This window comes from Vespa velutina, chromosome 21, assembly GCF_912470025.1.
Source record: "Vespa velutina chromosome 21, iVesVel2.1, whole genome shotgun sequence".
Lineage (NCBI taxonomy): Eukaryota > Metazoa > Arthropoda > Insecta > Hymenoptera > Vespidae > Vespa > Vespa velutina.
This window is the reverse complement of record NC_062208.1, coordinates 2,783,691-2,798,690: the sequence shown is the minus strand read 5'-3', so window position 1 is coordinate 2,798,690 and position 15,000 is coordinate 2,783,691. Positions and strand designations below refer to the sequence as shown.

Sequence of the window (15,000 nt, the reverse complement as noted above, 5' to 3'; positions counted from 1 at the left end):
AGAATTTAATTTGGTCCATACACTAAAACGTTATGGTGTTTATGAATTTTTACAAACCTAATACCTAGACTCATTCCGTCGACGAATTTGTCAATTTATAATTTGACAAAGTAGTTATTTCGATTTTTACAACATTAAACGACTCGTTGTATCTGTGATATTGATAAATGGAAAAAAGAAAAAAAAGCAAAAAAAGAGGAAAGAAAAAAATGAATTGTATATACTTGTACAAAATCGTGTGGATAGATCACGACGAAAATCGATTATGCCTGATCGATAGTTTAAGGAACCAATGAAAAAAATTTGATTCTCACGTAAGAAATATATATAAAAAAAAGAAAAAATGAAGGAAAAAGGAAGAAAGGTGATTCGATCTGTTAAAATAATAGATCATCGTTTTCACGATTTCAAGGAGTGGCCTAGAGAGTCTTACGATCGTTCGGCTTCAATTCACTATAATAAGAATCAGGAAATCGTGAATCGAAAGACTCCCGTAGCGAGAGACATTTGGCGATTTAGAAAGGTTATCGGTCTTTATATTTCTTTCTCTTTCTATGCAGAAAGGAATATAATTTCTAGGAGTTCGTGTATACCATTACGATCTCTCTTTTCGTAGTGGTTACAACTGAAAGAGAAAAAGGATAAGAAGAAGTGCAAAAGTCGACTGTTGATCACGGAGAAAGGTGATACGAAAGAGAGATAAATAGAGATAGACGGAGAAAGAGAGAGAGAAGGAGAGAGTAAGAGAGATAGATAGATAGAAGTCAAGTCGTGTTCTCTCGCTGCTAATAAAGAATTTATAGTCCTTGTTATACCAGCACGGTTTCCTACGAATTAACGTTGATTACTGAACAGAACGGTCACCATAGAGCAAAAAAGCTAGAAAACGAGATACACGCAGAATTCGATTAAACGAATTCATGAATAAGTTAAGACGCAGCTGTCCTTTATATATATATATATATATATTTTCTCCTTTTTTTTTTTTTTTTTTTTTTTTTTTTTTTTAATATGCTATACTTTAATATAACATTTTTACGTGTAATCGTTATCACGAAAAAAGTTATCAATAATAATACAAAGGAAAATTAAAGAGACACCTTTCTATAATTCAATTTCACTCGATATATTCTATAATTAATGAAGATAAGAGAATATTTAATTAATTTATCACAAACGGCAATTTTGAACACTTGTAGAGAATATTTCACTTTCTCATTTGCTTTAACACTTTTCACGTATAATCATTAATTCACGTTATCATGAAGAAAATTTATCAATAATTTTTTAATAATAAATTAAATATCGTTATATATTTAATTAAATAGTGTATTATTAATGAAGATAAGAGTATATTTAATTAGTCGGTCAGAAACAAACGTTGAACATTTGTATAATCTCTCTCTCTCTCTCTCTTTCTCTCTCTCTTTGTCGTTCTTTCTCACTCTTTAAGAATACGTAGTCAAAGCGCAAATTCATGAGTCTCTCTTTTCGTTCGGGTAAAAAGAATCTTCTCGATGCTGACGTCACACAAACGGGAATGCGGTCAGTCCGGATGGGGCCCAAAAAGCCGATAGTCCTAGAAGTACCTGGAGAAGAAGATACGATTAAAATGTTTGCACCGTACGCCTCGGAGCAAGAAGGATTTTGTTTTTTTTTTGCCTAAAAGTTTAACGCAAACTAAAAGTTTAACGCAACAAAATCTTTCTTCTTCTTATTATTATTATTATTATTATTACACACTAAGATAAGGGCTTAATTCTATTGTTTTTCTAACGGTTGAGTCATAAATTCTTTTCTTTTTTTCTTTTTGCTTACACTTGCCCCCTCCTCCCCCTTAACCCTTCCCTCAACTTTACTCGAAAAGATATTGAAAAGTATCTGATAATGCACGAACGAATACATATAACAGATAACTGTTGTAAAGATATGAAAGGGAAGAAAGGGAGGGGGGGAGGGTTTAAGGAGAACATTTTTATTTTTCTTTTTATTTTTATTGTTCCTTTTATTTTCTTCCTTTTTTTTTTTTTTGGAGGGAGAAAAGAGAACGTTCGCAACACATCGATGTTTCTCTCTCTCTCTCTCTCTCTCTCTTTTCTCTATGTCTGTCGTTCGTTTCTTCCGGCATATCGAGCGTCTTAATCCAAAAGGGAACACGAGGTTAAAGTGGCTTTAAGGGACGCTCTTGTCGGAGCTTATTAAGTACTTAGAAGGCATAAGGACCTACGTTGCTGCCTTGAATCCCATTTAACCGTGCTCGAATTACTTACCTTGTGGAACAGAGAAGGAATACGTTCGAGATGAAAAGGATAGAAAAAAAAGAGAGAGAGAGAGAAATATGAACGATCGGTTTAAGAAAATTAATAGGCGGAAACGCGCAAGCGGTTCGAATCGGTCCTTTTTAAAACGTTAAGTCGTTTCCAGGTGTTATATGAATTTATTTCAGATCTTTGTCATAGAATCCGAACACGTGCCAAAAACTTTTCTCTCCCTTAATCGCGAATTTTATTTTACGACGTTGGAAACCTTTCTAAAAAAGAGAAACTCGCAAATAAACCGTTATAGAATAATAATAATGACAATAATAATAATTTCGTTTTCGATCCTATCAATTTGTAGTTTTAGTAGAATCAATTAATTATTTGATTTCGTGAATGATCTATACCTAGAAATTTTCTAGGTATGTATTATATTATGATTTGATATGAATTTCTTTTTTCGTTTCTTCTTCTTCTTCTTCTTCTTCTTTTTTTTTTCTTTTTTCTTTTTTTTTTTTTTCCTTTTTTTTTTTTTGAACGAAGAATAAAAAAAGAAAAATATCTTCATTCTCTCGTTCGTCACAATAAATTAGAATGATCGTAGATTATTTATAAAATATTTTTCTTCTTTCTGAAATAATATAATTATATATAATTTATGAGAAGAAATTTTTAGCTCGAAATATCTATCGAAAAATTTTCATATTAATCTTAATTAAGTTTAAATTAAATTATAATAAAAAATTATAATAATAAAAAAAAAGAAAAAAAAAAAAAAAGAAAAGAAAAAAACTGTTGCTGACTAATCAATTGCAATGATTATAAATTGTAATGATTATAAATATTTATTTTTATTATATATATATATATATATATATATATATATATATATATATATATATATATATATATATAATAATGGGAAGACTCTTGTTGGACAGATTAGGTATAGTTTTCTAGAGCAAAACATCTCGATGAGAAGGAGGGATAAAGGATGAGGGAAGAGGGAATAGGGAAGAATTTTGAATTCTAATAGTAACAGCTGAATGAAGGAGTATCGAGGCGTAATTCACGGGGCACATAAGTATAATAAAAGCATAAGAAAAAAGGGGTGATCAAGATGGGGGCACGCGCCACTGACTCGGAAGAGCAACCCTTCATCGTTTTATTCTCAGATTTCCACTTCACAAACGACAATCTCCGACCCCCTTGGGTGAGGAGAGATTTCTCTTCTTTTATCTGTGAGCTTATTTATTATGTGCCATTCGATTTGATTTCGTTGTCGACGAGTTAAATATCGTCGGACATTTTAAATCTTTATTTTTCTTTTTTGCTTCTTTTTTTTTTTCCGTTTCTCGTTTTTCTCTTTTTTTTTCTTCTTTTTATTTTTTCTTCCTTCTTTTTTCTTTTTTTTTTTGTTTTGGACCGAAATAAAACATTCTCTCGAATTCGAATCATTTTTCTCTTCTGCGCAATACCATTATATAATCATTTTATTTGCCTAGAGAAGGGAATTATTTTCGAATAAATTTTTCTAATATTCATATCAGATTGCAATAATTCATTTGAAAGTTTTTTCTTTTTTTTTTTTTTTTTTTTTTTTTTTATCATCCTCGAAAGAGAGGAAACGATTATATTTAGCTGGCTGGTCGTATATAAAATTATATATCTTACGTATATCCTACGCCTAATTATATCTGTTTATCTGGGGAAAATAATTATGAGTAAGAGAAAAAAAAAAAAGAAAAAAAAGAAAAAAGAAGAAGAGGAAGAAAAAGGAAATAAAAAATAAAGAAGAAGAAAAAAGTGTCACAGATCATTTCGAAATTTTAGACGTCGTTAGATCTATTACATAATCGAGGACATAGAAATTAGAATTTTGAATTTAAAGAAATGAGTGGTTTAAAAGGAAAAAAGGAGAAAAGAAAAGAAAGGAAACCGACTCGAACAAAGACAGTTTGGCTACCTAAAAAGGTAGTTTATAACCAAGAGAGTTAGAGTTCTAAGTTAGGCAACTACTTTCATAGTTTACCCACCATAATATCTTCTCGTACCTACATAAATCTACGAGTCTCAATATCCCAAAGGCAGAGAGAAATACACGTATACACATATACACATGTGTGTGTGTGTATATATATATATATATACATATAATATATATTACTCGTTGAACGATCCAAATGTGTGGGTGGGATATCACGTGTGTATGTGTGGGAGACTCGAAAAAGGTAATTTCATCTTCTCTCCCCGAATCTTCTTTGCGGTCCTCTTCTTTCTCTCGCATACCATCCGGTACTCTTTGTTTCTTTCTCAACGTCCTATCCCCTGACCGGCACCATTTATACCTGAAGTCAGCAGCCTGATACATGATTTTTCTTCTTTGATGATGATGATGATGATGATGATGATCGCGATCTACCTGGATCAATTCTCTTTTCCATTTGTATAATTTTTATCGTTACTATTCTCCCATGTGCCAATGGGTGATGAAGGAAGGTGGGGGAAAATCTCATTAAGTCGATATTCCTTTTTCTTTGTGTATTTACCTTCCTTCTCTTTTTCTTCTTCTTCTTCTTCTTCTTCTTCTTTGAAATTCTTCGAAAGAAAAAAAAAATATAATAGTCACAAAAGTCTAGGAAAATAATTTTGAGGTTAAAGAGAGAATAGACGAAGAGAAGAGAGAAAAAAGAAAGAAAGGGAGAGAAAAAAAATACGCGCAGATAGAAAAAGAAAAACAATGTTCTCCGTCAATTCGAACATCTGCGAATAGAGGATTTCTCGTTTGGTAAATTTTGTGTGCCCGGTAGCTATAGACGTTCTTCTTATGAGAAGGTAGCAGAAATCAGAGGGTAGAAGGGTGGTGGTGAGTAGGTAAGTCAGTAGGTAGGTAAGTAAGTAGGTAGGTAGGAAAAAGAGGGTGGCCAGAACTAGTAGTGAGGAACAATATAGTGTCGAACTAGAAAGAAGCATAGAAGAGGGCGGATAGAATAGATTCGAAGACCAGCAATTTGTTCGTCCATCAGATGGCGCCTGCGTGACCGGCGAACATTATCAAGAAGTAAAGTCTACTCGAAATTCAAATCCAAAAGTGCGGATTCGTAACTAAACCACACGCATACACATACACACGCGTACACATATGTATATATAAGTGTACACATATGCATGTATATACATAGAGAAACGATATATGGCTCGCGGCTACTTTTCTACCAAACCGTTTTGATTATACTCATTACTCTTCGCCCTTCGTCCCTACCCTCTCCGCCATCACCCCTTCCTCTTTTTCTGTCTTCCTTTTGAACCTATATCCTCTCTCCCCCAATTCTAAAACTGGTTGAAAAAGAAAGAAAGAACAAAATGGTCCTTCGACTTCTATTATTATTCCCGGAAATCGTGTGGATCTCTCTCTCTCTCTCTCTCTCTCTCTCTCTCTCTCTCTCTTTCTCTACGTTTCTCTCGATAGACATATGCGTTGAATTTCTTAACCAATTTTAATATAATCTCTAATATCTATTTCTTAGAAAACATTTGGATCGATTAAGAAATCGTAGCATAGGTGTTTCAATATTTCGATCTGAAAGAAAAACAAAAGAAAAAAAAAAAGAAAACAAGAAAAAAAGGAAAATTAAATAACAATTTAGCGTCTAGCTATTTTCCCGGTATCCTTCGATAGCAGCTCTCCTCTCTTCGATATAAATAATTTTGTAACAGTCAGATAAGATAAACGAGCACTCTCTCCTTTTATGCACGTAATCTTTCTGTTTTTTTTTCTCTTTTTTTCCTTTATTCTTTTTTTTCTGTTTTTTTTTTTTTTTTTTTTTTTTTTTTTTTTTTTTTTTTTTTTTTTTTTTTTTTTAATCTACATGTACACCAGCTATTCTTATCAACGATTTACGTATCGTGTTGCTCAGCAACGTTTAATGTATTTCCTGATTCTGAATTTTGTTACATCAGTGTATTACTTTTAATGAATATGTATTGAACATTTTATAACAAGTATGCAATATTTTTCTAATATTCAGTAGTTGTCTCTAAGCAACGTTTAACAGTGTATTTATTTGAATTCTTTCAATATTTTCTTTCATTGAAATTAATAATTTTAATGTTTAAATTACTATGTGTTCGTAATTATACCTTAACTTTACTTTTATGACAGTATTAAAAAAAAAAAAGGAAAAGAAATCGATTAGATTTAGTAAATCTAAATCCATATATTAGAGATCGATTCGTGGCAATGCAGAGTAGCTTTGTTCAGGATAAACGGTCGAACAACTTTGTGGAGACTTGCAACATAGTCCGCAATTATCCGCTCGCCGTCTCATTTGCGATTGTAATTAAGATCGGCCTGGCTCGCGAACGCGAGTGCATTCGAGCGTGCACCGATCGAAAACGATTGCAGACCTCGGGTGCGAGCTACGCTTTCATTGCGGCGCTAATGCGACTAACTGCCTCGCACGACCCGACAGAGCCTTAGTAAGATCGAAAGATTCTTTCTCGATCGTTTTCCTTGATCTTCTCGCAAACATTTAATCGATTCTTTTTTTATTCAATTTTTCTTAATTCTTCTACTTTTAATATTTTTTTTTAAATAAAACATGATTTATATAATAAATTTACTTCATTGTAGAGAAAAACACTTCTTAGTCTTAACATATTATATTAGGAAAAGAAAAAAATATCGGTATTTATTCATTTCGTTCACTTGTCATTTTTGATATAGCTTCATTGGTACAATACCAAAATCAAAATCATATCGGCTTTAAGTTTATGGAAAGGGAGTGTTTTACTAAGGTAAGGGCGTTATCATTGGCGCCAGGGGATGTTCTGCGGCAATGAGGGGACGACTAAATTTAGCGGGGCGTGGCTAATAACGGAGAGAGTCTTATTAATTTCGACGGGGTCGTGACTAACTTAGAAGGAGGCGTGGATAACAAGAATGGGGACGTATTTAACTAGAGAAAAGGCGTGGTTAATTGTCTTCAGGGCATTGGGGCTGGGCATGACTAATTTTGGAGGGGGCGGGTTTAAATAGAGTGGGGGCAGGACCAATTGGTGAAGGAGCAGGCTAACTTAGCAGAGGGCGGTTCTAACTTTGGTGGGGTCGTGGGTAACTTAGCGGTAGGGCATGACTATCTTTGGTGAGGCGTGGTTCACTTTTATAGGGCGTGGTCCACTTTGATGGGGCGTGGTTCACTTTGATTGGGCGTGGCTTACTTTGGTAGGGGAGTGGCAACTTTTTGTTAAAGTAACGGATAGGCATCCCCTCCTTAGTTATAACCCCCTTTTCGGTAAAATTCCCCTCCAATTCAAACATATAGACACACCTTTATACTTGGTAATAAACACCCCCATCCAGGGATTTAAAACCGGTTTGATTTTGATACTGATATTATTTCCAGTGACTAAAAACCGTTAAGTTTTTGTTATCCTTATATTATATCCGCTAACAAAATTACTGTTAAATCGATAAATACCAAAATGAATGTATTATAGAAAGTCTGGATTAGTATTTTTGGGAATGTTTTACAATATTAGTAGTACGTTTCAATGATTTTTCAATAGAATAAATTCGAAGTGAACAGAAAGGACCATGTTTTTCATTTCTATAAAATAAATTTGATATAATCTTAAGCGTATATTTAAGTATTGTCAATTAATAATAAATTTAATGACGTTACGTAAATCATCGATGGTTAAAACGACAAGAACGATTATAATTGCTTCGAAAATTTTGGATCTTTGCGCCGTCACGTAAATGTAAAATTTGATAATAATGGATATACGTGCCTTTCCAAAAATTTCCTTCCGTTCGGTCGTTTAGAAAAGAAGGAGAGGAGATCGCCTTAGACATCTTTCGCGATAATCTGCCGACAGGGGTGGCACGTCACGTAGGTAGATACATCGGATAGCAAACTCGTTGCGTGACTACTCTCGTCGCGAGAGTTCTTTCTCTTCTCTTTGCGATACGTACATTTATCGTGAGTAAAACGATCGCACGTGGATGCAGTCGCAAAATGTAGCGCGATACGATCTCTCCCTTCCCCCCGTCCTCTCTCTCTCCCTCTCTCTCTCTCTCTCTCTTTCTCCCTCTTTCTTCTCGATATTTACGAAGTTTCGTTCGTTCGTTCGTTTGAAAAAAAAAAAAAAAAATAAATAAATAAATAAAATAAAATAAATAAAAATTACTTTTTGGTTAATAATAATAAATAATCCGAACAATTCCGACGAGAGAACAAATTTCTTTGTAAATTTCGATCATTTTCAGTCTCATAAAAAGTTCGCATAACAAGCAAATATTTTATGCCGTTGTTATTGTTCTTCCTTTTTTCCTCTTTTCGTTTATTTTTTAACGCCAAGCTTCAAGTTTTTTTTCTCGGTCGAGAGATTTTTAGAGTCACCCTTTCTCTTTCTCTCTCTCTCTCTCTCTCTCTCTCTCTCTTTCTCTCTTTTTTTTTTGCGAACACAAGATCGTATAAACGTAAATACGCGTGAAATTTACGTCGTTTCTGCGGACTGGAGCTTGTGCTACGAATCGAACGGGGCGTGTGGGTGTATTCAAAAAAGCTTTAAATACGGACATCGAACCATCCGCATCGATTTTCTCTACGATAAGCTTCTAAACTTCTTTTTTAAACATATTCTTCTCGAAAACAATACAAAACAAAACGAAACGAAACGAAACGATAAGATAAACAAAATATATAAACTTTAGATAATGAAAATTCTTTCTTAGAAAATATTATTTAAACGTTCACTTTGAAACGCAATATTCGCGATTATGCGAATTTGATCTTGGAAATAATTCTTCATGAATTCTACGTGTAATTAATATTTTTTGTAATAAGAAAAAAAGAGCTAAGAGAGAGAGAGAGAGACAGAGAGAGAGAGAGAGAGAACTGAAAGAGAGTTGTGTCAAGTAGAGTTGGAACCTTCGTGTTGAATTTTCAAGACTTTTTTTTCTATATAATATATGTATGTACATATACATATATATATATATACTTGTGAGCACTAAAGCCACAATATGTCTGTCTAAGCAGTAACGTTACAACGCAGAGTCGTTACTTCGCGTTAACCACATGTTGCGAGAATTTCTCCCACTCGAATTGGCCCGTGGCGGCTCCTCTTTCAAAATTCTCTTTTGTTACTTCCTTCCTTTTCTCTACTGATTTCCAAGCACGATAGATGGGAAGGGTACCTAGAGAGAAAGAAAGAGAGAATGATAGAGATATACACATACACACAAACATATATATATATATATATATATATATATATATATATATACTCATCGCGACTTTTTTTTATTATTTTCCCCTTCTTCTCTCATTTATTTTATCCTTATCTCTCTCTCTCTCTCTCTCTCTCTCTCTCTCTCTCTCTGTCTCACTTATATCCAAAATTATGCACGGCACGTAGAACTCGTTGCACCGGTGCAATCTCCACTGTAATGAGACGAACGTGCGTGTCAGCTGGTATAAAGTAGCGAAGGGACACCCTATATATATATGTGTGTGTGTGTGTGTGTGTTTATATATGCGTACTTGTATGCGTATATGAATGCGTCTTTGTCAGTGACAATTTTTTTAAGGGTACCGCCACCATAAGAAGAGGAAGGCTTTCGTGTCTTGCGAGAAAAGACGCGATCTTTTCGATAACAAGCTCGCATTCGTTTCTTTGCCCTTAAGGTATAACGTAGGTAGTACCTATAGCGAATTTGCCAAGGGTAACGTGTGATTTTCGCGTCAGAATAAATTGAACGAATCGTCGAGTTTAAAAGAACACGTGCCCAATCGAATTTATATTTTATATCCTTTCGATATTAACTCCCCCGCGAAATAATAATAAAAGAGGAACGATCGAAAAATTTTTTTTCTCCCATTTCCCTTTTCTCTCTTTTAAAAATTATTATCCATTAGTTGAACATTGTCCTATATTAATTAATGATAGTCTAATGTAACGATGTAATTTTATCGATTTGTTAATCTCCTTTATCTTTTCTTTTCTTTTTCTCTCTTTTTCTTTTTTTTTTTTTTTTTTTTAATTTAATTAAAAACGTTACTTATATTCGTTCTATGTAAGATCGATAGCGATGAAATTTAATTATTACAATAATTTCTGATAACATTCGAATTGATAAGAAATTAATGATAGTATTTAAGAATTAAAAATATGCTCTCGTTCTCTCTCTTTTTACGTACGCATATGCACGCACACATTAATGTTATATATCGTTAGAAAGAAAAAAGGAATATTTACAAAAAAAAATGTAGAAAAACGAAACGAAATAAATAGAGACAAAAAATGGGAAAAAAATAATAATAGAAACAGAAAAAAGAAAACATATATATATATATATATATATATATATATACACACACATAAGGGATCCTTGCCGGTTATATGTTTCGGGAAGGGCATCGTTGTGGATTTGACTTTGCAGTTGTGCTGCGTGCAGCATCCTCCTTTCGTGTGTTTAACTTGTAGGATGCCGACGAGAGGGGAAAAAGAGAGAGACAGAGAGAGAGAGAGAGAGAGAGATAGAGAGAGATAGAGTGTGAGGGAGGAAGGGAGGAGGACGAACAGAGGGCCAGTAAAAGTGACGAGGGTATGATGTTCGCTTTAATATCCACCAGCAGGTATATATTCTCACTTGCTTCCTCTCCGGTTTGCCTTCTCCCTTTTTCTTTAATCTTTTCTCTCTCTCTCTCTCTCTCTCTCTCTCTCTCTCTCTCTACAACACACACTCTAACACACATTCGTTCTCTTTTTTTTTCCTCCCTTCTCACTCATTTATAGCGTCTGTATATCGAATGTGTCGGTGCTGGAAACTCGTAACGCATGGGAAACTCTTGGCTATGGGGGAAAGTCCTTAAGTTAAAAAGAGAGAGTGAGAGAGAGAAAAAGAGAGATAGAGATAGAGATAGAGATACACAGAGATAGATATATAGATAAATTTTTCAAGACTCACGTAGAAATATCTATCACTATCGAATTCTACTACTAAGTTGTTGTTGGTATGACTGTTTAACCATCGTCACGATCAGCACCCGCACAAGAACCATAAGTGGAATGAGCGAGCAAGTGTGAAAGAGAAAGAGAGAGAAGAATGAAAGGAAGAAATAAACGAAGCACATCTTTTCAAAGAGCGAACAGGACCTCCGGGATACCGATTCAGACCGGTGACTTGCAAAATTCTTAAGACTGCGAGAAAATAAAAGCACGAAAAAGGGGGATGTAAAAGAGAGAGAGAGAGAGAGAGAGAGAGAGAGAGAGAGAGAGAGAGAGAGCAAGTTAGACGTGAGAGACTACAAAATCGTATCCTTAGAAAATATTCAATGCACTTAGGCTTCTAAATGAGAACATTATTTTTCATTTAACAAAAGATGACTGTTCTTAACGATCACTCTAATTGCCATTATCTAAACGATATTTAGGCACAATTCTTTTTTCACTCCTTTTTTCTCTCCCTCCTCCCTAACCCCTCATCAAAGTCTATATAATATATTAAAATGATGATTTATATTCATTATTTAAATTAATATTAACGTTTATCATTATCATCAATCGTTCGAAAAGATCCTATCCATTATATTATCTCTATATCTCTCTTTCCCATTTTACTCATTACAATACACGTTATAAAATTAATATTAACACGATTTTCATGATTATTAATTATCGCGAAGGAATAATGTTCATTGAAATGTTAATATTAATATTAATGTTTTCGTAATTATCAATCATTTCGGAGAATTTGAATTTATTGTTAAAGTAATATTCAAATAATGTTTTTATGATTATCGCTCGTTTTGAGAAAGGATTTATATGCTAAAGGGATAAAGAAAAAAGTGAGGCAAAGGTAAAAGAGGGAGAAAAAAGAAAAAGGAAAAATAAAGAAATTGACTCCTTTGTCTCAAATTAAAAAAAAAAAAAAAAAGAAAAGAAAAAAAAAAAGAGGGAAAAAGAAAAAAGTAGCTTTAGATAGCGAGCGAACGAACGAACGAACGAGAACGCATGGAAGAAAGAAAGAAGGAAAGGAAAGGAAAGAGAAGAAGAAGACAAAATACAAAAAAAATAAAAAGGTTACGCCAATGTCGTGGCGGCGATCGTAAATAAATAAAACGGGAGATGTGTAAGTGTAATATCTTAAAAAAAGAGTGAGGTGCTGGCGGGTGAAATAAATAAATGGCGACCGGTGGTGTATCCAGGGTTAGGCGTCGTCATGGGTCCTTTGTCCAATGGGCCGTGCGGCGTTTCAGGGTCCTGGTATTAGGATTAGCCACGCCATGCCACGCATACACGCACATACCACATATATACACGAACAGAGACGTACACAGACGTACACATATACATTTAAAAAGCGAGTTTGAAGTCGTTGTACATGATATACGTGTAGGTATTTCTTGTTTATGTGTACGTAGAGGTAGGACCGAAGGGAAAAAGGAGGAAGGGCATAGGACTCGCGAGGATTATGCCTACGCCGTTTACTGCTTCTTCTTCTTCTTCTTCTTCTACTTCTTCTTCTTCTTCTTCTTCTTCTTCTTCTTCTTCTTCTTCTTCCTTTTATCTCTTTCTTTCTCTTGCATGGAAATAGAGGAAGACGGAGAGAAGAGAAAGAGGATCTCTTGTATCTCCAAAGGATCTACGCGTATTTTCACTTAGCAACTTACAAGACACTGGCCACCGTTGATGTAACTCACGGTTAGGTTGGATCATTAGTACCTCGATGGTCTCCTCTACAAGTATGTCCTCTATCAAGAGCCGCCATGCTTTTCTTTTCTTTTCTTTTCTATCTTTTCTTTTCTATTTTGTATTATTTTTATTTCATTTCTTATCTTATCCTTATCCTTTATTCCGATCGTTCTCTTTTCTTTTTTTTTCTTCTTTTCTTTTCTTTTTTCAAGGATTAATCAACGTGCCCTTACGTATTTAAATCGAAACTATATCAATCCGATGATTTCGTTCGAAATGATTTTACGAATGATCATTGAAATTAGGAATTTTTATGGGACGTCGACGTAAACTTCATTCTCGAATAAAGAGATTTCCGTGGACTTTCAGGATAGATCGAAAGGGAGGACTACGGTGCAGGAGGATCGAAACGATCTGCAATTAGTGAATCTGTGCGTACCTTCGAGATCGGCGATCGTCGTAAGTACATTCGAAGAGAGACAAGTTTCTCTGTCTCTATCTCTCTCTCTCTCTCTCTCTCTCTCTTTCTCTTCTTCTTGCTTTTTCTTTCTCTCTCTCTCTCTCCTTCTCTCTCTCTCTCCAATTTGCAAAAGCTTGTAACAGCTTCAGCGACCGTGATTACGTGTGAAACATTTCATTCATTCATTAATTAATTCATTCATTCATTAATTCATTCATTCATTCATTCATTAATTATTCGTACTGCATCGTTCGATCGTTTCTTAAACGAATTTGCTTATCGTCTATCTCACTTAATCTTCTTCTTGGCTTTCTAATCTTTCTAAATTTCTTTCTTTTTTTTTTCCTTTCTTTATTTCTTCTATTTTTTTTCTTTTTTTTTTCTTTTTTTTTTTAATTTATATTTGTTCTTTTCTTCCTTTTATACAATCGTCCAATGACGACCAACACTCGTACTCTAGGCTGCACCTAGAAAAAGAAAGGATAGAAAAGAAGATGAAAGAGAAAAAAAAGAGAGAGAGAGAGAGAGAGAGAGAGAGAGAGAGAGAGAGAGAGAGAAATTGTTATATAATAATGCACGCCTTGATTCCATTGGAACGAAAAAAAAAAAAAAAAATAGGAAGAAAAACAAAATAGACAAGTGGACGAATACGACAATGGCGCTAACGAGGCGGTACATCTAAACGGCCGAAAAAGAAAGCGTTAATTCGCACCTTTCAAGTGTAAATTTCACCGACACTTCCACTCTTCTTCACTACGCTCTCATTTCCACCATCTTTCTTTCCCAATTTCTTTCCTTCTTTCTTTCTTTCTTTCTTTCTTTTTATATTTTTTATCCTTTATAAACTTCCCATTTCTTCTACCTCCTATTACGAATGGACACGCCCCGTAAAGTTTTTCCCAAATCTTTCGATTTTTCTTGTTTTTTTTTTTTCGTTTTATTATTATTATTATTATTGTTATTATTATTATTATTATTATTTTATTTTTTTTTCTAGAAAGGAAAATATTCGATTAGAATCCGTTTATTGATTTATTTTTCGACATTTGCATCCCCCTCTCTCTCTCTCTCTCTTTCTCTCTTTTACACTCGATATATATATATATATATATATATATATATATATATATATATATATTCGTTCTTGATAAAAATATCTATCCATAAAATTTATATACCTAATCTACGGTTAAGCAAATTTGTCGAAGATGTTAAGCGAAGAAAAAAAAAGAAAAAGAAAAAAAAAAGATAAATCAAGCAACACGAGAGTTTATAATCGGTCTTCTTCTGCAGAGTTCCTCGAACTGAAACAAAGAAAAAATTTAAAGAAAAAAGACACAAGGAAAAGAGAAAGAGAAAAGGGGATAAAGAAAAAGAGATAAAGAAAAAGATAAAGAAAAAGAAAAAGGAGAAATTTTTGTATATTTATATTCTCCTGTAGGCACACGAAATTCTTCCTTGAGTAACACACAAAATCCACTCCCACTCTCAATCCTCCCCTATCCTATCCCCTCCATCCTCTCTCTTTCCCTCTCTCTCTCTCTTTTTTCAAATTTATTTACTCGGTCGAATAGTTGA

General features: G+C 33.8%; 1 protein-coding gene and 1 long non-coding RNA gene across 12 annotated transcripts in view; one reads left to right on the top strand and one right to left on the bottom strand.

The window, feature by feature from the left end:
* Positions 1 to 15,000, top strand: part of LOC124956378 (voltage-dependent L-type calcium channel subunit beta-2) — a 74,056-nt gene that overhangs the window by 12,498 nt on the left and 46,558 nt on the right. For 7 of the 10 annotated variants that reach the window (XM_047512110.1, XM_047512111.1, XM_047512112.1 and 4 more), the window contains exon 2: positions 13,332 to 13,421. The exons of the other annotated variants lie outside the window; for them this stretch is intronic. In XM_047512110.1, coding sequence (XP_047368066.1) covers positions 13,332 to 13,421 — 90 coding nt within the window. The remainder of the gene's footprint in view (positions 1 to 13,331; positions 13,422 to 15,000) is intronic. 10 annotated transcript variants of the gene reach the window in all.
* LOC124956391 overlaps positions 12,228 to 15,000 on the bottom strand; it is a 4,250-nt gene continuing 1,477 nt past the window's right edge. For both annotated transcript variants that reach the window (XR_007103239.1, XR_007103240.1), the window contains exons 2-3: positions 14,601 to 14,726; positions 12,228 to 13,889 (exon numbers count right to left, since the gene is read on the bottom strand). This is a non-coding gene — a long non-coding RNA (uncharacterized LOC124956391). The remainder of the gene's footprint in view (positions 13,890 to 14,600; positions 14,727 to 15,000) is intronic.